Below are 15579 nucleotides of genomic sequence, written 5' to 3'. Positions count from 1 at the left end.
TAGAACTACAAGGAAGAGGGGAAGGTGAGCAGGTAGTGAGAATATGCAGAGGCAACACCCTCAGAGAACCATATTTACTGGCAACATCTCTGTCTGCTTTTGAAATGCCCTCTTCATATGCCTATAGTCTAACTAGACTACAACACCCAGGAATGTTGGTTGAGAAGTTCCAATTACACAAATATTGCAGAACTGCCCCTGAAAAATAAGCATGAGGTCTAGATGCAAAGTCAAGACATATGTGACAGAACAGAACTCAAGATGGCAGCCCTACAGATATCTACAACAGAAAACATTACAGAGGAAGGCTGCATTAGCCCTACTAAAGTAAACCCTAAGACCATCAGATACCGACTAGGGTGACCAGACGTCCCGATAAAATTGGGTGGCTGTCCCACAATTTGTCCCGATATTTTGCTCCGCTGGCAGCACTGTTTTTTGCTGTATTTTTTTTCTGCTCCGCCAGCAGCGCTCAGCCTCCGCTGGTGGACACCCCGCACCCCAATGTGTCCCGATATTTTCTTCGTCTCATCTGGTCACCCTAGATACCTACAGACTAGCTAAAGCATAACGTTACATAATCTAATACATTTTAAAATAGGCACTAAGTGAAAACAGCATTACCGTTACCCTTATCTCCAAATGTTTTAGAAACTTTTGCTGGCTTCCTAAATACCTTTATTCTGTCCAAATAAAAACTTAAAAGCCTTAATAAATACCTATAGTATAAAGCACACTTACTTCCTTGGAAGAATGAGGTTCCAGAAGACAACTTGGAGACTGATGGGCTGGTTTAAAAGGAATTCAGACACTAGGTAAAGCATTTAGATGAAGTAAAATCTGTGTCTTTATGGAATGCATGAAGGGAGAATTAGCCACAAAACCCTGCAAACTCATTCACTTTTCTCATAGATGTAGTTGCTTTTATTATTTATAACAACACTTCCCTTACCTAAATAACACCTTTAAATTGTTTAAACTGAAATAATTTTAAATATCAAGACCAAGGTATTTAAATGTGGGTGTCTAAAGTTAGACTCCTAAATCCATATTTAGTTGCCTAAATAAGGCCCTGTTTCATGAAGGGAGTAACACATTTTTAATTTTAGCATATGACTTAAGTTAAGCACATGCTTAATTGCTTTCCTGAAAAAGGGCCTGGACTGTCCTGAGCATGTGCAGCTTCCATTGAAACCAACAACATCTATAAAATCAAGACAATTCTCTCCTACCTCACAGGAATGTTTCAGAGATAAATTAATTACTGTTTGTGAAGTGCTCAATTACTAGGATGAGCACCATACAAAAAGCCTACAATTAAAAAAGCTAATTTACAAAACTTTGTATTTTACTAAGCCAATGATAAACCTGCAATTTACTTCAGGAATAAAACTGTTTTCAATGTTCCATTTAATTAGGTTTGTGAGGTTATCATGTATGAACACATGTGCAATTATTAAATTTTCTGTTCTGCCACACTATGTTAACTGATTAATTTATCATTTTCATAACAATAATGCCAAGTTTTTATTTATTGTGCATTCAAAAAATATCTAACAGGTTTTGACATTCTTGGTTTGAGATCCTCACATGCCACAACATGTCAAACCTTCTCCCTTATATTAAAATCTTTCAGTCTGCTTCCAGCAGCTGTGAAAATATTAGTATAATTATAGGTTAGGAATCAGTATCTTTACTTGCAAGTACCCTGCTTTCATATGATAAGACATTAATCTTGCTCAAAGCACAAGTTATTATTGGAATAGGTCAATTGCAAAGAAGTAAAAATGAACATGTGTAAAACCTTAAAGAGTTTTTATGCTTGTCTTACAGAAAACAAACCAAACCAATTAAAGTTGACTATATTCTAGAACAGGCGTAGGCAACCTATGGCACAGGTGCCAAAGGCGGCACACGAACTGATTTTCAGTGGCACTCACACTGCCTGGGTCCTGGCAACCAGTCCAGGGGGCTCTGCATTTTAATTTAAATTTTAAATGAAGCTTCTTAAACATTTTAAAAGCCTTATTTACTTTACATAAACAATAGTTTAGTTATATACTATAGACTTTTAGAAAGAGACCTTCTAAAACCGTTAAAATGTATTACTGGCACGCAAAACCTTAGAATTAGATTGAATAAATGAAGACTCAGCACACCACTTCTGAAAGGTTGCCGACCTCTGTTCTAGAATACTACATTCTACCTTACTATTTGGAATACAAGCATATAGAAGTCTGGCTTTTCTCTTCCTCTGTGCTAATGATAGTTCTTCTCCTATACCTCAGGGAGGGGGAGCCAGTAAGAGAGAGAGAATGGACTTTATAAACATTTTAAAAATCAACGTGTTAGCAGTTATGAATTTATATTGATTTGAGTACTCAAGAAATATGTTTTTTTATGCAAAGGTGAAATTTCCTGGACTTGTATAGTAAAGATGAATTAAATGCTGAACACTGAAAACCACAGTTGATTTTTGCCTTTAAGTAAAAGAAAAATTGCCAACAAATAAGAGCAGCATTCAGTCCTAGCAGACTTTCTGCAGTAAAGCCCAATTCTCATCACAGATGTGTGGTATATTACTGCATTTTGCAAAAATTAGGCCTTGATCCTGTTAAACTGCAAAAATTGACTTTCTACCTTTTCCAAGGCAAAGATGTACCCATCATCCCAGACCCTAAAGCAGTGTGCCTACTGAACTCAATTGATGTTAAAGCAGCAAAGAATCCTGTGGCACCTTATAGACTAACAGATGTTTTGAAGCATGAGCTTTCGTGGGTGAATACCAACTTCATCAGTTGCATGTAGTGGAAATTTCCAGGGCCCTGGAAGGCCTCATCCTCCCTCGTTATCTCTAGCCTGCTTCTTGCTTGCATATATACACCTGCCCCTGGAAATTTCCACCACATGCATCTGACGAAGTGGGCATTCATCCATGAAAGCTCATGCTCCAATACGTCTGTTAGTCTATAAGGTGCCACAGGACTCTGCTGCTTTTACAGATCCAGACTAACATGCCTACCCCTCTGATACATGAATTGAGCTATTACCCCAACCTGACTCCCATCACACAAAGATCTCTAGCTCAAATTAAATTTTGGTTTAAACTAGGTTCAATTACTCCTGGGGAAATTCTGTGCCACTGTGCATGTGCACATTTCATGTGCTGCGCATATTTTTAATTTTTGTTGTTGTTGCAGAAAATAGCTTCTGCTGAAAAGTTGCTACAATTCTGCCTTTTGCCCACCAGAGGTCACTGTGGTGCTAGAACATAGCAGCCACTCCTAGCCAACCCCAACTGTGATAGGGAATAGAAAGAACATGCCTTCTTCACCGCAACTGTCGGGCCAGGTCAGGAGATACGGAGAGTCAGACAGTATGGGGCTGCTGGGACAGGGGAGGTCAGACAGGGACTTATAAGGGCAGGTGGGGGAGGACAGACTGGGGCAGAGACGCATGGAGATGAGGGAAGGGGGCTGGCTGAGGGGGTGCAAGGCCACATGGGGACAGAGGGGAGTGAGTGTCTGATTAGGGTGGAGGGACACATGTCGACAAGGGGTGCACGAACACATGAGATGCAGGGATAGGAGTAGATGTGCCTGACTGAATGGGAGAGGCTAGGGGTAGCCAACAGCCTTTCAAGTTCATAGCCACGTTCCCTCCCAGCAATTACTTCCCTCTCCCTGATCTCCTCCATTACCCCTGACTCCTCCAAGCTTTTGCACAACTTCTGAGGAGTGTGGGAAATACCATTCTATACTACAGTTGAAATGAATAATTACTCAGAGTTCTGGATTAATATGTCTAAGAAGGAATCTAACTGTCAAAAACATTTCCTGAATCTTTTTTATTATCCATATTGTTACAGACATACTTGCTGACAGGTATTTTGAAATAAATTACCAAAATAATTGAAACTGTGTGATTACATTGTGTTATTTTGACAAATAAAATATGCTGAAATTTTAAAGTATGTGAATAATTTTTGATTTTTTGGCACAGAATGCCCCCAGGAATATTCAATTCCTTGCTCTGCCATGGACTTCCTGTGTGACCCAGTGCAAACGACTTAGCCTCCCTGCCCCTCAGTTCCCCCACCTATAAAATGTGGATTATAGCACTCGCCTACTTCACTGGGAAGTTGTGAGGATAAATATATTAGAGATTGTGAAATGTTTTGAGAGCTACTGAGGAAATGCGCTACATAAAAGAGAGAAACATCATTATTATTAAACTCTACCTGGCTCATCAGAGTGTGGGTTGGAGCTTGAGTGCTGCTGATGCTGGAGCTAATAATGAAGTGGGGCTAAGCTATTTTGTGCTGCTAATATCATTCTGTGCTGCTTCAGTGTTATTTTGCTGTGAGTGCTGCTCTCACTGGAGCTAAGCTAACTCAAGAGGAGTTAATCGAGTGACAACGAGCCCAACAGATAGCTGTGAATGCAGAACAAACTGAAGACAGAAAAGAGGAAATAAGAAAGATGAAGGACTGTCAGGATTAGGAACTGGCCCATTCTTTTCAAGAAAAAAACAAAACAAAAGAAGCAGAATCTCACTCCAAGTCTTAGATTATTCCCTTCCCTTTGAAAATCAGAGTGTAAATTTGTCATCAGTTTTCCCTATTCAATTCACGTAATCATGAAATAAGAATCTCAAAGCATCATCATTATCCAAAAGTTCAAAAAAATCAGCTAAGAACACGTATGTTGATTCTTCTCCACTGGGAGGAGTTGATGTTGTTTTTCCATTTAAAAAACATTTCAAAGGGAGCATAAAATGTCATCATCTTAAAGATTAGAGTGTGCAAACAGAAAAGTTAGTTGGCAATCCATTACATTTGGTTTGGTATTTAATACAGCACATACCATTTTCAAAACAGACAGAAACAAATTCAAATACACTTTGTATATTTTTCTCTCTCATCACCTTTCCAGACTCAAACAGTTTCATAGAAGGCAACAGTAACATGATATACATATTAAACACTATTCTGTAACTACTGTACTATTTTAATGCTTTTATAACTGGAGCTAAGAAATGTATAATAAAGGACAAAGTCCTTTTCAACAGGTGCTGAGATCCTGTCCAATTTCAGATTAAACTTTCCTTGTTTTTACTGAATATTGTGGTTTTCAAAAGTCAGAACAGGGGACAAATATTTTAATATATGTTAACTTTAGGACTTAGAAAAAGAGTTATCAGACATTTACTAATCAGTAAACATTTCCTAATCAGAGACCATTACAAAGGACTGGAGACCCCACCAGCACATCCTATGAAAAGCCCAGTCCAAATCTCAGATGCTGGAAATGGGGAGGGTGATGGGATTCCTACCAAGTTGCTATTCCGAGACCATGCTAGCGCCTACAAATAGCAGTGTGGTTGTGGCGGCACTGAGAGCAACACAGATATTTTTAGGTGCTAGTTGGAGCAGAACTAATGCATTTATGTCTACCTATGCTGGGAATCACACTTCCAGCTGCTGTGTAGACATAACCCTGGATGCTGCAAGGTGGCAAAATGTCTATGCTATCTTAAACCCAGCCCCCATTTTTCCACCTCTCCTCCCGAGAATAGTTTTAAGAAACAGAAGCAGGTATTCACAGATTTCCAAAGGCAAGGCAGCATGAAATTGACATGATTCTTGTCAAATCATTAACTAACTGTAGTGAAAGTTATCAGTGTTATTAAGAATAGAATTAAATAGCTAGATTTTACAAAACATATGCCAACATTTGCTCTCATTTACAGCACTGAATTCATTAAAGTTACTCTGGTGCAGTGCTTAATTACCACTTGTCAATGCTGTGCCTATCATATAAATAGATATCACAGCAATGCAAAGTGTTGCCCTCTGCATGATACAACCTAATAAAATAATTGTTCCCTTAATATTCAATTTATAGAACAGCAAACTGAGGGCTGGATCCTGCCAAGCCTTGCTTGCATGAACAGTCGAATTAACTTCAGTAAGACTAATTGCTAAGTAAGGCTACTCCTTGCCTGAGGAGGTTGTGAAGGCTAGGACTATAACAGGGTTTAAAAGAGAACTAGATAAATTCATGGAGGTTAAGTCCATTAATGGCTATTAGCCAGGATGGGTAAGGAATGGTGTCTCTAGCCTCTGTTTGTCAGAGGGTGGAGATGGATGGCAGGAGAGAGATCACTTGATCATTACCTGTTAGTTTCACTCCCTCTGGGGCACCTGGTATTGGCCTCTGTCAGTAGATAGGCTACTGGGCTGGATGGACCTTTGGTCTGACCCAATATGGCCATTCTTATGTTCTTACATGTGAAAGAGCTTGTAGGTCCAGGCCCTTCAATTTCTGGGTTTGTAACAGCTGTTAAATAAATACATAAAAAGTCTAGCAATAGTTTAACACTTACGCTTCCACAGTTTTTCTGACAGTCTGTTCATCACAATCTTCATCTGAGCTACTGCAAGTGGCATCAGAGTCCAGATCTTTCTCCACATGAGACAGCAGCCTTGTAGCAGAGTGTGCAAAACCCCAGATTTCACCAGGTTCAATGCCGAATCCATTCTGTGTTTCTTTATTTGAATTATTTTCCAAGTTAGTTATACTGTTTTCTGCCCTAATTTCAGTGCATCCAAGGGAGCTACTGTCCAAAAATCTGGTTGGATCATGAAAAACTTTCATTCTTTGGAGCTGATGTTTCACAAAGCATTTCAGTTGGTGATCACAGTGTTTGACAACATGCTTTGCCAGGAGTATCTGTAAACGTTTCTGAGCTCTTTTGGCTCGACTAAGCACAACTTGTTGCTTACTGACACAATGAAGTAAGTGAGCATCCAACTCCTCTTCTTTACTACTGGGGGTGCAGCTCACAATTGCTTTCAAAGGCTCATGCACAACTTGATGCAATAAATCCCTTTTTTGTGTCTCAGCGTGTACTAGTAGACCTTTATCCAAAAAGCCATTCTTCCGATACCATTTACAGTTTGTAAACTGCATTTCTTCCACATTACTGGATTCAGTTACATTTGAATCCAACAGTCTCTGCATTTCTGCCAAACTCTGTGTCATGGTCTCCGATAAAGTTTCCCCTCTGATCTGCTCTTCAGGTTCTGAATTATTAATCTGACTGACCTGTGTGGTGGCACCATTATGTAGTTGATTTCTCATCTGGGAGCACTTGCGCTCTTCTGAATTCCTTTGCTCTTCTGAATTCCTTTGCTTACTGTTTTTGTTTTTTATGTTTAATGGAGAGTTTGTGCTCATTAATAAGACAGATTGATAATGCCTGGAAGACTGTGGAGAACCAAAGTGTTTTACACTGAAGATATCATTACTGAGGTTGGGCTCTGTAGTGGGAAACCCCAAGACTGAGCAAGTAATCCGTGTGATGGAATCTTCCTTTATTGTCTCTTCAACTGCTCTGGAATTTTCCATGCAAAAAGTTGTATCAGACTCCATAGCTCTAGAGGACAAAGGTGACAAGTGGATACCATGACCTTTTGTTGCTGCCTCTCTGAGGGCTGGTGTCATTATAGCTATTGTAGGTAGTTTACAGCGAACCTGAAAATAACAGGGGATATATAAATTGTCTAATTTTTAATTACAATATACAAATAAAAGACCATTCCATATACTTTTTTTTATTATTCTTTTAAAATCACTTCAAATCTACCCAACTAATGCAAATGCATCTGACTGACAGGGCCTGACTAGATTCCCTCAAGAGCCAAACAAGATCAGTTTTTCAGTATCAGGCAGGGCTTGTTTCTAATGTAATAAAAGGCTTCCCCTTCCAGCAGAAGTTCTTCACTGCAGGCACCTTCCCAGGTGGCCAGCTCCTTAGGTTCACAGGAGCAGGACTTCTTTGTTGTGCAGATTAGGACGAGTCAGTCTATAGTCAGCTTGAGGTCTTGGGCAAGCTGAGACAAGACAGTGGCAGGGAGGTTTAAAAAACCATGGGAAACAATAGGGTTGTTGATGAGGTGACTGTAAGGCAGTGCTCCTAGTTTATTCCCTTCTTTTAGGAGTTCCATTGGATGGATGCCTTCTCCACTAGCCTCCCTCTACTGTCTTCAGTTTCATTGGCCTTCACAGCCATTGCCTAGCTCACTTCTCCTCAAGTCTTGGGTCTTGTCACATAATTTAAGGCTGAAGGGCCACATAATCATCTCACCGTTCCTTTGTGCTCCCTCCCATCTATTTGTTGTCTCCACCTGTTGTCTTTCTTCTTATATGGTGTTGTACACTGCCTCGCATATTGAGACCCTGTTCAGGGGGCCCTTGGTGCTACCACGATAGGAATAAATAAATATTAAAATACAAGCTTTAGCTTTGGAGAATGAGATATTCTGTTGTCTACAGCTACTGTTAGTCCACTATAACCAGTGCCCTCCCCTGAGGAGGGTGCCTATAAATCCTGGCTGGGACACAACAGAATGCCTGTTACAAGGGGCTGCCTGGGAGATGCACTGAATCAGAATCCAGGCTGTGATTTGGGCCCTGAATCTCCAGACTTGTCAACATTTTTAACGAAGGGCTGAGATGTGATTTCTCTACATTCTTCTTTTAGAACTACAACATTAAAATGTTTAAAAGTAATTAGTCTTTACACCATTAAGTCTATCATAACAAAGCTTTTGTCAGACATAGCCTTTAATTTGAGGGCTTGGAAGATTAGTTTTTTTTCCTCCTTTTCCCTGACAGGCATGTGAAATAACTGTGACAAGTGGAAAAGATGTAGATGGAGGTGCTAAAAGTTAAAGAAGGGGCAGAAGTCAGGATTCCTACAGGGTTTACAAGCCCCAAAGGGAGTCCCCACATTAGACCTTCTTTCAGCTCTGAGCAGAAGATTTCTTAGAAGGACATGGTCAACTTGAAATCTAGTCTATTTTATACAGCAAGTTTAAAGCAGTTTCAGCAACTATACCTTCCCCTGAATCCAGAACCTGCCGATTTGTGCAGTTCTATAATTACATCTTCCTTTTCTAAATAAAATATCCTTCTCCACCGTTATGAAATACCCATATAAAACAGAAGGGAAATGGACTACACATAAAAAGCAAACACACACCCAAAGTAAACAAACTGAAAAAAACAAACAAATTTCATATATACCTATATACTCTAAGGTACTATTTGGAACAATATAGTACAAAATTTTCCACACAGGAATGTGATGTTTGAAACTGATCATGTCCCTTTAAACAACACATCCTTCCAGATGAGCTGCAAACTCCCTAAATTCCAACAAATACAATTCAAAATTTTTCATAGGTTTGGGAAAAAACACTGAAAACTCAAACTAATCCATCAAGGGTAACCAAAGTAGAGGAAGGCAATACTCCTGATGGAGAACAAAAAACAAAAACAAAAAAACCCACATAGATTTGGAGTTCCTGAAGCAAGCTGCTTGAGTTACAATGTGGTTAAAAATAGTAGAAAATCTTTTTCAAAGGAGAAAACACCTGATTTTTCAAACTGTCAAAGCTGATTGACACCAATAACCCTTCCACATGTTACAAAACATATAATATGATAGTCTGCCACAGCAGAAAATATTCAGGTTATTTGTTTTGTTTTTGTGCAGTCAGAATTATAAACCAGTATACTTCCAACCTTAACTATGGAGAGTTTAGTATCTCTCCATAACATGCACTGAAAACAAAGACAGCCTTGTCAGTGATATAGGACTGAAACAAAGCATCATCCACAAGACTAAACATTCTTCATTAAAACTGTCCTGAGCTCCACAAAAACTGCCCATTTTTCCTTTTGACAAGTCTGGGGTATTTTGTTGCATTCTGGCATCAAGTAGTAAAAATAATTTCACTCCACCCTCATTGGAAGCAAACTGCTATGGCCAAGCCCTTTGCTTCTGACAAAGAAGCAAGGACTGTAATATTATGTTTATGAAAAGGCTGAAATCTTACACTGGAAAGAGCTTTCTTGTCAAAGGCAATACTTTGTGAAGATATTTTTCCATTGTCTAATACTTTAGGTTTCCAAACTAGAGCAATAAAAATTTTACTAGACTAGCAAATAAGGTACTTTTAATTATTTGAAGTTCAACTTTCATTTAACTGTTGGTTTTTGACATTGAGAATCTGATATAATAAATGTGAAAAGAAAGGAGTGGGAGAAAATTTTTGTTTAAAGAAACACAAAGTACCGTATATGCACAGTAGCGCAACTAGTGTTTAAAGTGACTCTATGTTTATCCTCACTAGAGCCTTAATTACACAGTAAGATGTAGCCAGGAATTTCAGTTTTGTACTCAGCGTAAGTGCTCCATTTGAGCCACACCCTTGCACCTACTAAACACACACAAAATAATCTTTTAAAAAACTAATTACATGATCACTAATATTCTCCAATCCCCCTAAAAGTTACTGTTCAATTCCTCCACACCCCACCAAATCCTACTTATTTTCAACTCCTCTCTCACTTATGTCTTATTTTCTCATTTTCTTTCCCCATCTTTTCCTTATTCCTTTACTTTTCTAATACATTCCTGACCTCTCTCTTTGAGATTCCCTAGGCGTTCTATTTTCAAATGTGTTTAAAGGGATGCATTCAAAAGGTAAGTAAAACGTCGTTTTGTTTACTAACATCATCTTGGATTATTAAAAATAAAGAACTTTTAAAATCTATTTACTTTTACATGTGGAAGATACTAGTTTATTTTGGGTATTTTTCTCAGAAGCAGCAATATAAGCAGACTGGTCTGTTTCACTTTTGTTTATAGCTACTTTCACTTTCTGATTCTCATGAACTTGCATAGTTCCACATGAGACTTTTGTTCCACATTTCAGGAAAACCTTCAAATAGAAATGTTTTACTGACTTTTTTTTAAATAAAAGCAATTTTCTATTCACAATGGAGTCCTGTAAACCCCATCTGTGCACTCCTACCCTTCCTCCCACATTTTGAAATCAAATTCTAAATTTTTAGACTCAAACTAGCCTGCTTAAAGGGACACTATCAACTTGACAACTTCTTTTCTCTCCTTTGTACCTATCTTATTTACCAGTAACAGTTCATTATAACAAAGATTAAAGAAAAAATATTTTCAATTTACTTTTTGAATTGGCACTATTTAATGTATAGAAACTTACACTGTTTCTTCTACATGAGTTTGCATTTTAAAAAAATCAGAAGGCATTTAAAAAAATAGGAAAATGAGATTGTAAAAACAAAAATGTGCAGGGTAGGGCCTGGTGTAATATCAAAACCTATATTTAATACAATGTGGGAAATTAATAGAATTCAAGTTGATAGTGTCCCTAAGACTTGTTCCCGAAAATCATAATTCAAGCACTAGCTGCTTAATCACTGGGACTCCTTGCAGGAGTAGGGGTTTGCAGAAACCATGACTGAAGAGATGCTGGCCCCAACAGGATGTCCTGATTAAAGTTAGGCCATGGCTACACTCACACTTTACAGCGCTGCAACTTTCGCGCTCAGGGGTGTGAAAAAACACCCCCCTGAGCACTGCAAGATACAGCGCTGTAAAGCGTCAGTGTAATCAGGGCAGCGCTGCACACTACACCCATAAGGGATGTGGTTTACATGCAGCGCTGGGAGAGCTCTCTCCCAGCGCTGCTGCTCCGACTACACTCACACTTCAAAGTGCTGCCGCGGCAGCGCTTTGAAATTCCAAATGTAGCTATACTCTTACAAAGGGCAAAGAGAAGTCCACACTTAAACCACTTGGGACTCTACACTGACCTAAAAGAAAAGGTATAATCCTGGCCAGCAGCTTTTGTTTTTTGTTCAGAAGCAGCACAATTAATTATATGAATATGTAAACATTTTACTATTTTGTTTTATTAGTAACTCTGAAAAACAGGGCAAAGTGGGGAGTCTCTGTGTTTCAACAGCTCTCATTGTGGTCAGTACTATATAGGGGAGCTGCGAACTCAAGCATTAAGTTCTCTCCAGCAGTTCTAAATCAAAAAATTACTCATCTTTGAAAAACATACACCTACAGTGGTCTCTCTGTGAACACAAAGGGAACTCAATTTACAACAGACCACCCACACTGTTTTAATTACACAAAACATCAAAAAGGACATACTTCAACTGGACCTCATTACTATTCATTTATGATAAATCCATAACTCATTAAAAGCCCCGAATGGAGAAGATTTTTCTTCTTGTTCCTCAATGAAACTGAATCCAGGAGCACGTGTTATTCCAATATTTCAACATGTATCACCCCTCTATCAGTTAGTTCAGATGTTCTAATATTTAATATCCTACTATTTAATCATTTATTTGTAACAGAACATTTAATATAATTGATTTTTTTAATCTATCATGCTAAAATTAGGGGCTGTTTTTGTATTAAATGGATCACTCAAGGCTCGGCATGTTGTACATATGTCTCTAATGTAAATATTTTATTTACTTCTAAGTACATTACAAGCTCCATAAAGAAACTGTATGTGATTATTTCAATTATCCCTTTGAATCAGTCAGCCTCTGAAGAGGTTCCATAAAATGTTTTTTAAACAAGACCAACTTAGTGCTTATTCTCTTCTTAACATGTGGAGACTTTATACTTGCAATTCTATTAACATCTATAGGAGTTCCCAATGCGGACCAATGGGATGAATAAGCCTTTAGGATGAACAGATCAGTCTTCTCTGTTTATGAGCTTGCTCTCTCAGTGACATACATTTTCCAGTTTTATTGTTCAAGACGTTTCATGGTCAATATTTGGTCCTTTTAATAGGAGGCAGAATCTAATTAGACCAGGGGACTATTTCTGACTCCCCATATGACCCCAGACAAGTTACGTACCTACATAGGTAACTGTATGTTCCTCACTGTAGTAACTAAGTGCTTTACACTCACTAATGGATTTTACCCTTAAAACACCCCTGTGAGATTGGGAAGCATCATTCCTGTTTTACAGAGGAAGAACTGAGCCACAGGGTAGATTAAATGACTTGGCTCAAGGTCACACAAGACATCTGCAAGGACTCTTGAGTCAGACTCCACTGCCCTATCCACTGTTTTAGATTAGCCCACTCTCCCGCAAAAATGATCTGTGATTCTAGGTACATAACTTGTGATAACCTGGGCCTGATTTTGAGATGTGCTGAGTACCCTAACCTCCAGATCAAGGCAATGGAATCAGATAATTAGGCTCAAAAGGGCCATAAAAAAAAACAAAAAACAAAGGCTACTTTTGAAAATGTGGACCCAAACTTTGTGTTTCATTTTCTCAACCGGAAAACTAAAGCACTGCAACAATGTCTAACTTCTTCATTGTACTGTTGGGAGACTTGAAGTATCATGCACATCTAGTATGCTATGTAGTAATTAATACCTGGAGACCACTTTGAGTTCCTTGACTGGAAAGACCTCTACAAGGACAATGTATTAATACCTCATCCAAGGCCTTGACAGAAACTGCAGTAAAAAACAGTCAAGCAAAGAATAATATTCATGGCAGGAGGGGACAAATCACAGAGGAAAGCAGAATTGCACAAAGACCCCACTGGAAACTACAAGGTGCACCTTCTTCTAAGATCCACACAAACTAAAAGCAAAAAACTGGCTCTGTATGTATGCAGATTCAATATTTTTCTTGTATAATCAAAGTAATAAGAAATGCACAAAGCAAACAGACTAAAAAGAGAAAAAAAATCTACTTTATTTCAGTTACTTAGGTATTATCTGTAACTATACTAGATACGATTTTTCAGACAGAAGTGTGATTTTTCAGTATAGTATCTATCCCTTTAAGGAAGGAATACATCATCCTTCTCTATATTTTCCTAAACTGTGTTATTTTTAATTTACACTCTCCAACCTAGTCTAAAATAAATTCTCTTTTATCTGATTGTATCCAACTCTAGCCCATATCTGAAAGAGTTCATGTTTTAACTAGCATTTTCCTAATGGAAAAACTGGAATTTTGTAATGTTAAACAGTTTTATTTTTATCTCATCTGTAAATTCCAGCATTTAGGAACATAGGGAAAGAGCAAATTTAGCCCCCTCTTCAAAAACACTTTTCTCGGTAAAGTATCCCGCAAAGAAGTGACTCTTTTTCCACTCTCTATGAATTACTCCACATTCGACTCCAAAACATATTTTGAGTTTTACAGACCAAATGGGGATACCACTGTTTTCAAGAAGCTACATTTAAACACATTCCGTAATTGAATCAATCTGCATGTGTTTGTTTGCTTTGCCTAAGAAAAGCCAGCCACCAGCCAACGTGAGAGGCAGGTTTTTCATTTCCTCCGCGGCGCGGGGCCTGTATTCCTCCACAGGGGCTCTGGCGGCAGCCTGCAATAGGTTTCCCATGGGGATAAATTGGCAAACAGTAGAGAGTGTTCAGCGGCGACGGACAGGGCAGAGAACCAGACCCCCCTCCCCGGCTCCCAGCATTCAATCACGCCCCGACCTCCCCAGCGCATTTCCCCCACCGCTAGGTACTGGGGTTTCCTCCGCGTTTGCTACGTGCATTGCAACGCAGCAGCTACAAGCCTCTCGTGGCTTCCCCCACCCAGAGGAACCCCACTGCGCCCCTGCCTCCCCGCCCCCATCGCTCCCTTCAGGACGTGTGGAAGGAGGCGGCAACCCCTGCGGGCGCGGAGCCCGGCCAGACACCGCGGCTGCGGAAGCCAACCCCTCCCCCACCGCATCGCCGGCTGTTTGACGCCCCTCCCGGGAGAGGCCACGACTCCCAGCTGGGGAAAAGGGAGGGCAGCCAGGCTCGGACTGTCTGTGCCCACCCGCCTGGAGCCGCCCCCTTGGCGCAGCACTGGCCCCGCCCACCAGCGCGTACAGGCTCTTCTCATTGGCCCCGCGCAGGCACAGCCCCCACCCAGGCAAGCCCTTGGACCCGCCCTGCCCGGCACTGAGCGAGAAAGGGGCGTGGCCTAGGCCGGGAGGGCGGGCGCGGCCCAGAGACAGCTCGAATACGCTCCACATTCCAGCTCCCTCGCTGCCCAGGCCCCGCCACCTCCCCTCAGCGCCAAAGCCCCGCCCTCGCCACTAGGCTCCGCCCACAACCCGCCTCTGCCTGCCTTCGCCCGCCCGCTGTGGCCCCGCCCCCTCGCCGTTTAACACTGAGCCTGGCCCTGGGGCGCGCGAGGGTGGCTCGGCCGCGGGAACCAACCGCCTCTCGGAGCAGCTGCCAAGAGGCCGGCTGGGGATCCGCCCCCGCGGCCATGCCCGCCTCAGCTCCCCGCGCCTGCCCCGGAGCCACACGCACACTTGCCTGCTCGGTGGCTCCCCGTTTCGACTTCTCCACGGCGGCGGCAGCCCCCGCCTCCACCCGGGCTGCACTCTCCTCACTCTGAGCCGCTGTTTAACAGTCAGCTCCCAACTAAAGGCGGCGGGCGGAGGCGGGGCCTCGGCGGGGCCTAGAACCGGCCAATCCGCAGCGCGGTGGGTGGGGTTATGCAAAATTGGGGAGGGGGCGTGCCCTGCAGGAGGCGTGTGGAACGTCTGGGGGAGAGGGGCTCCAGGATTCCGTGCCTAGCTGTGCCCCTGAGCTCCCCCAGCCGCTGCGAAGGGATAACCCCAGCATGTGCACCCACGGGGAGGGAGCCCACTTAGCAGCGCCTGGACCTAGCCTT

The 15579-nt window shown here is 41.1% G+C and overlaps 1 protein-coding gene across 4 annotated transcripts in view; it reads right to left on the bottom strand.

The window, feature by feature from the left end:
• Window positions 1–15285, bottom strand: part of KANSL1L (KAT8 regulatory NSL complex subunit 1 like) — a 103317-nt gene extending 88032 nt beyond the window's left edge. For 3 of the 4 annotated variants that reach the window (XR_007768289.1, XR_007768291.1, XM_050916120.1), the window contains exons 1-2: window positions 15219–15285; window positions 6388–7538 (exon numbers count right to left, since the gene is read on the bottom strand). Coding sequence is in view for 1 of the 4 variants with exons in the window: in XM_050916120.1 (XP_050772077.1) it covers window positions 6388–7508 (1121 nt within the window). In the remaining 3 variants the exon portion in view is untranslated. Of the gene's footprint in view, window positions 1–6387; window positions 7539–8151; window positions 8261–15218 lie in introns of those variants that run through there. The other variant, XR_007768290.1, reaches the window with a different exon arrangement.
• Window positions 15286–15579: the final 294 nt, after the last annotated feature.

The sequence above is a fragment of the Gopherus flavomarginatus genome, chromosome 10 (genome assembly GCF_025201925.1).
Source record: "Gopherus flavomarginatus isolate rGopFla2 chromosome 10, rGopFla2.mat.asm, whole genome shotgun sequence".
Taxonomy (NCBI): Eukaryota; Metazoa; Chordata; order Testudines; family Testudinidae; genus Gopherus; species Gopherus flavomarginatus.
This window is presented reverse-complemented; position numbering and strand designations above follow the sequence as displayed.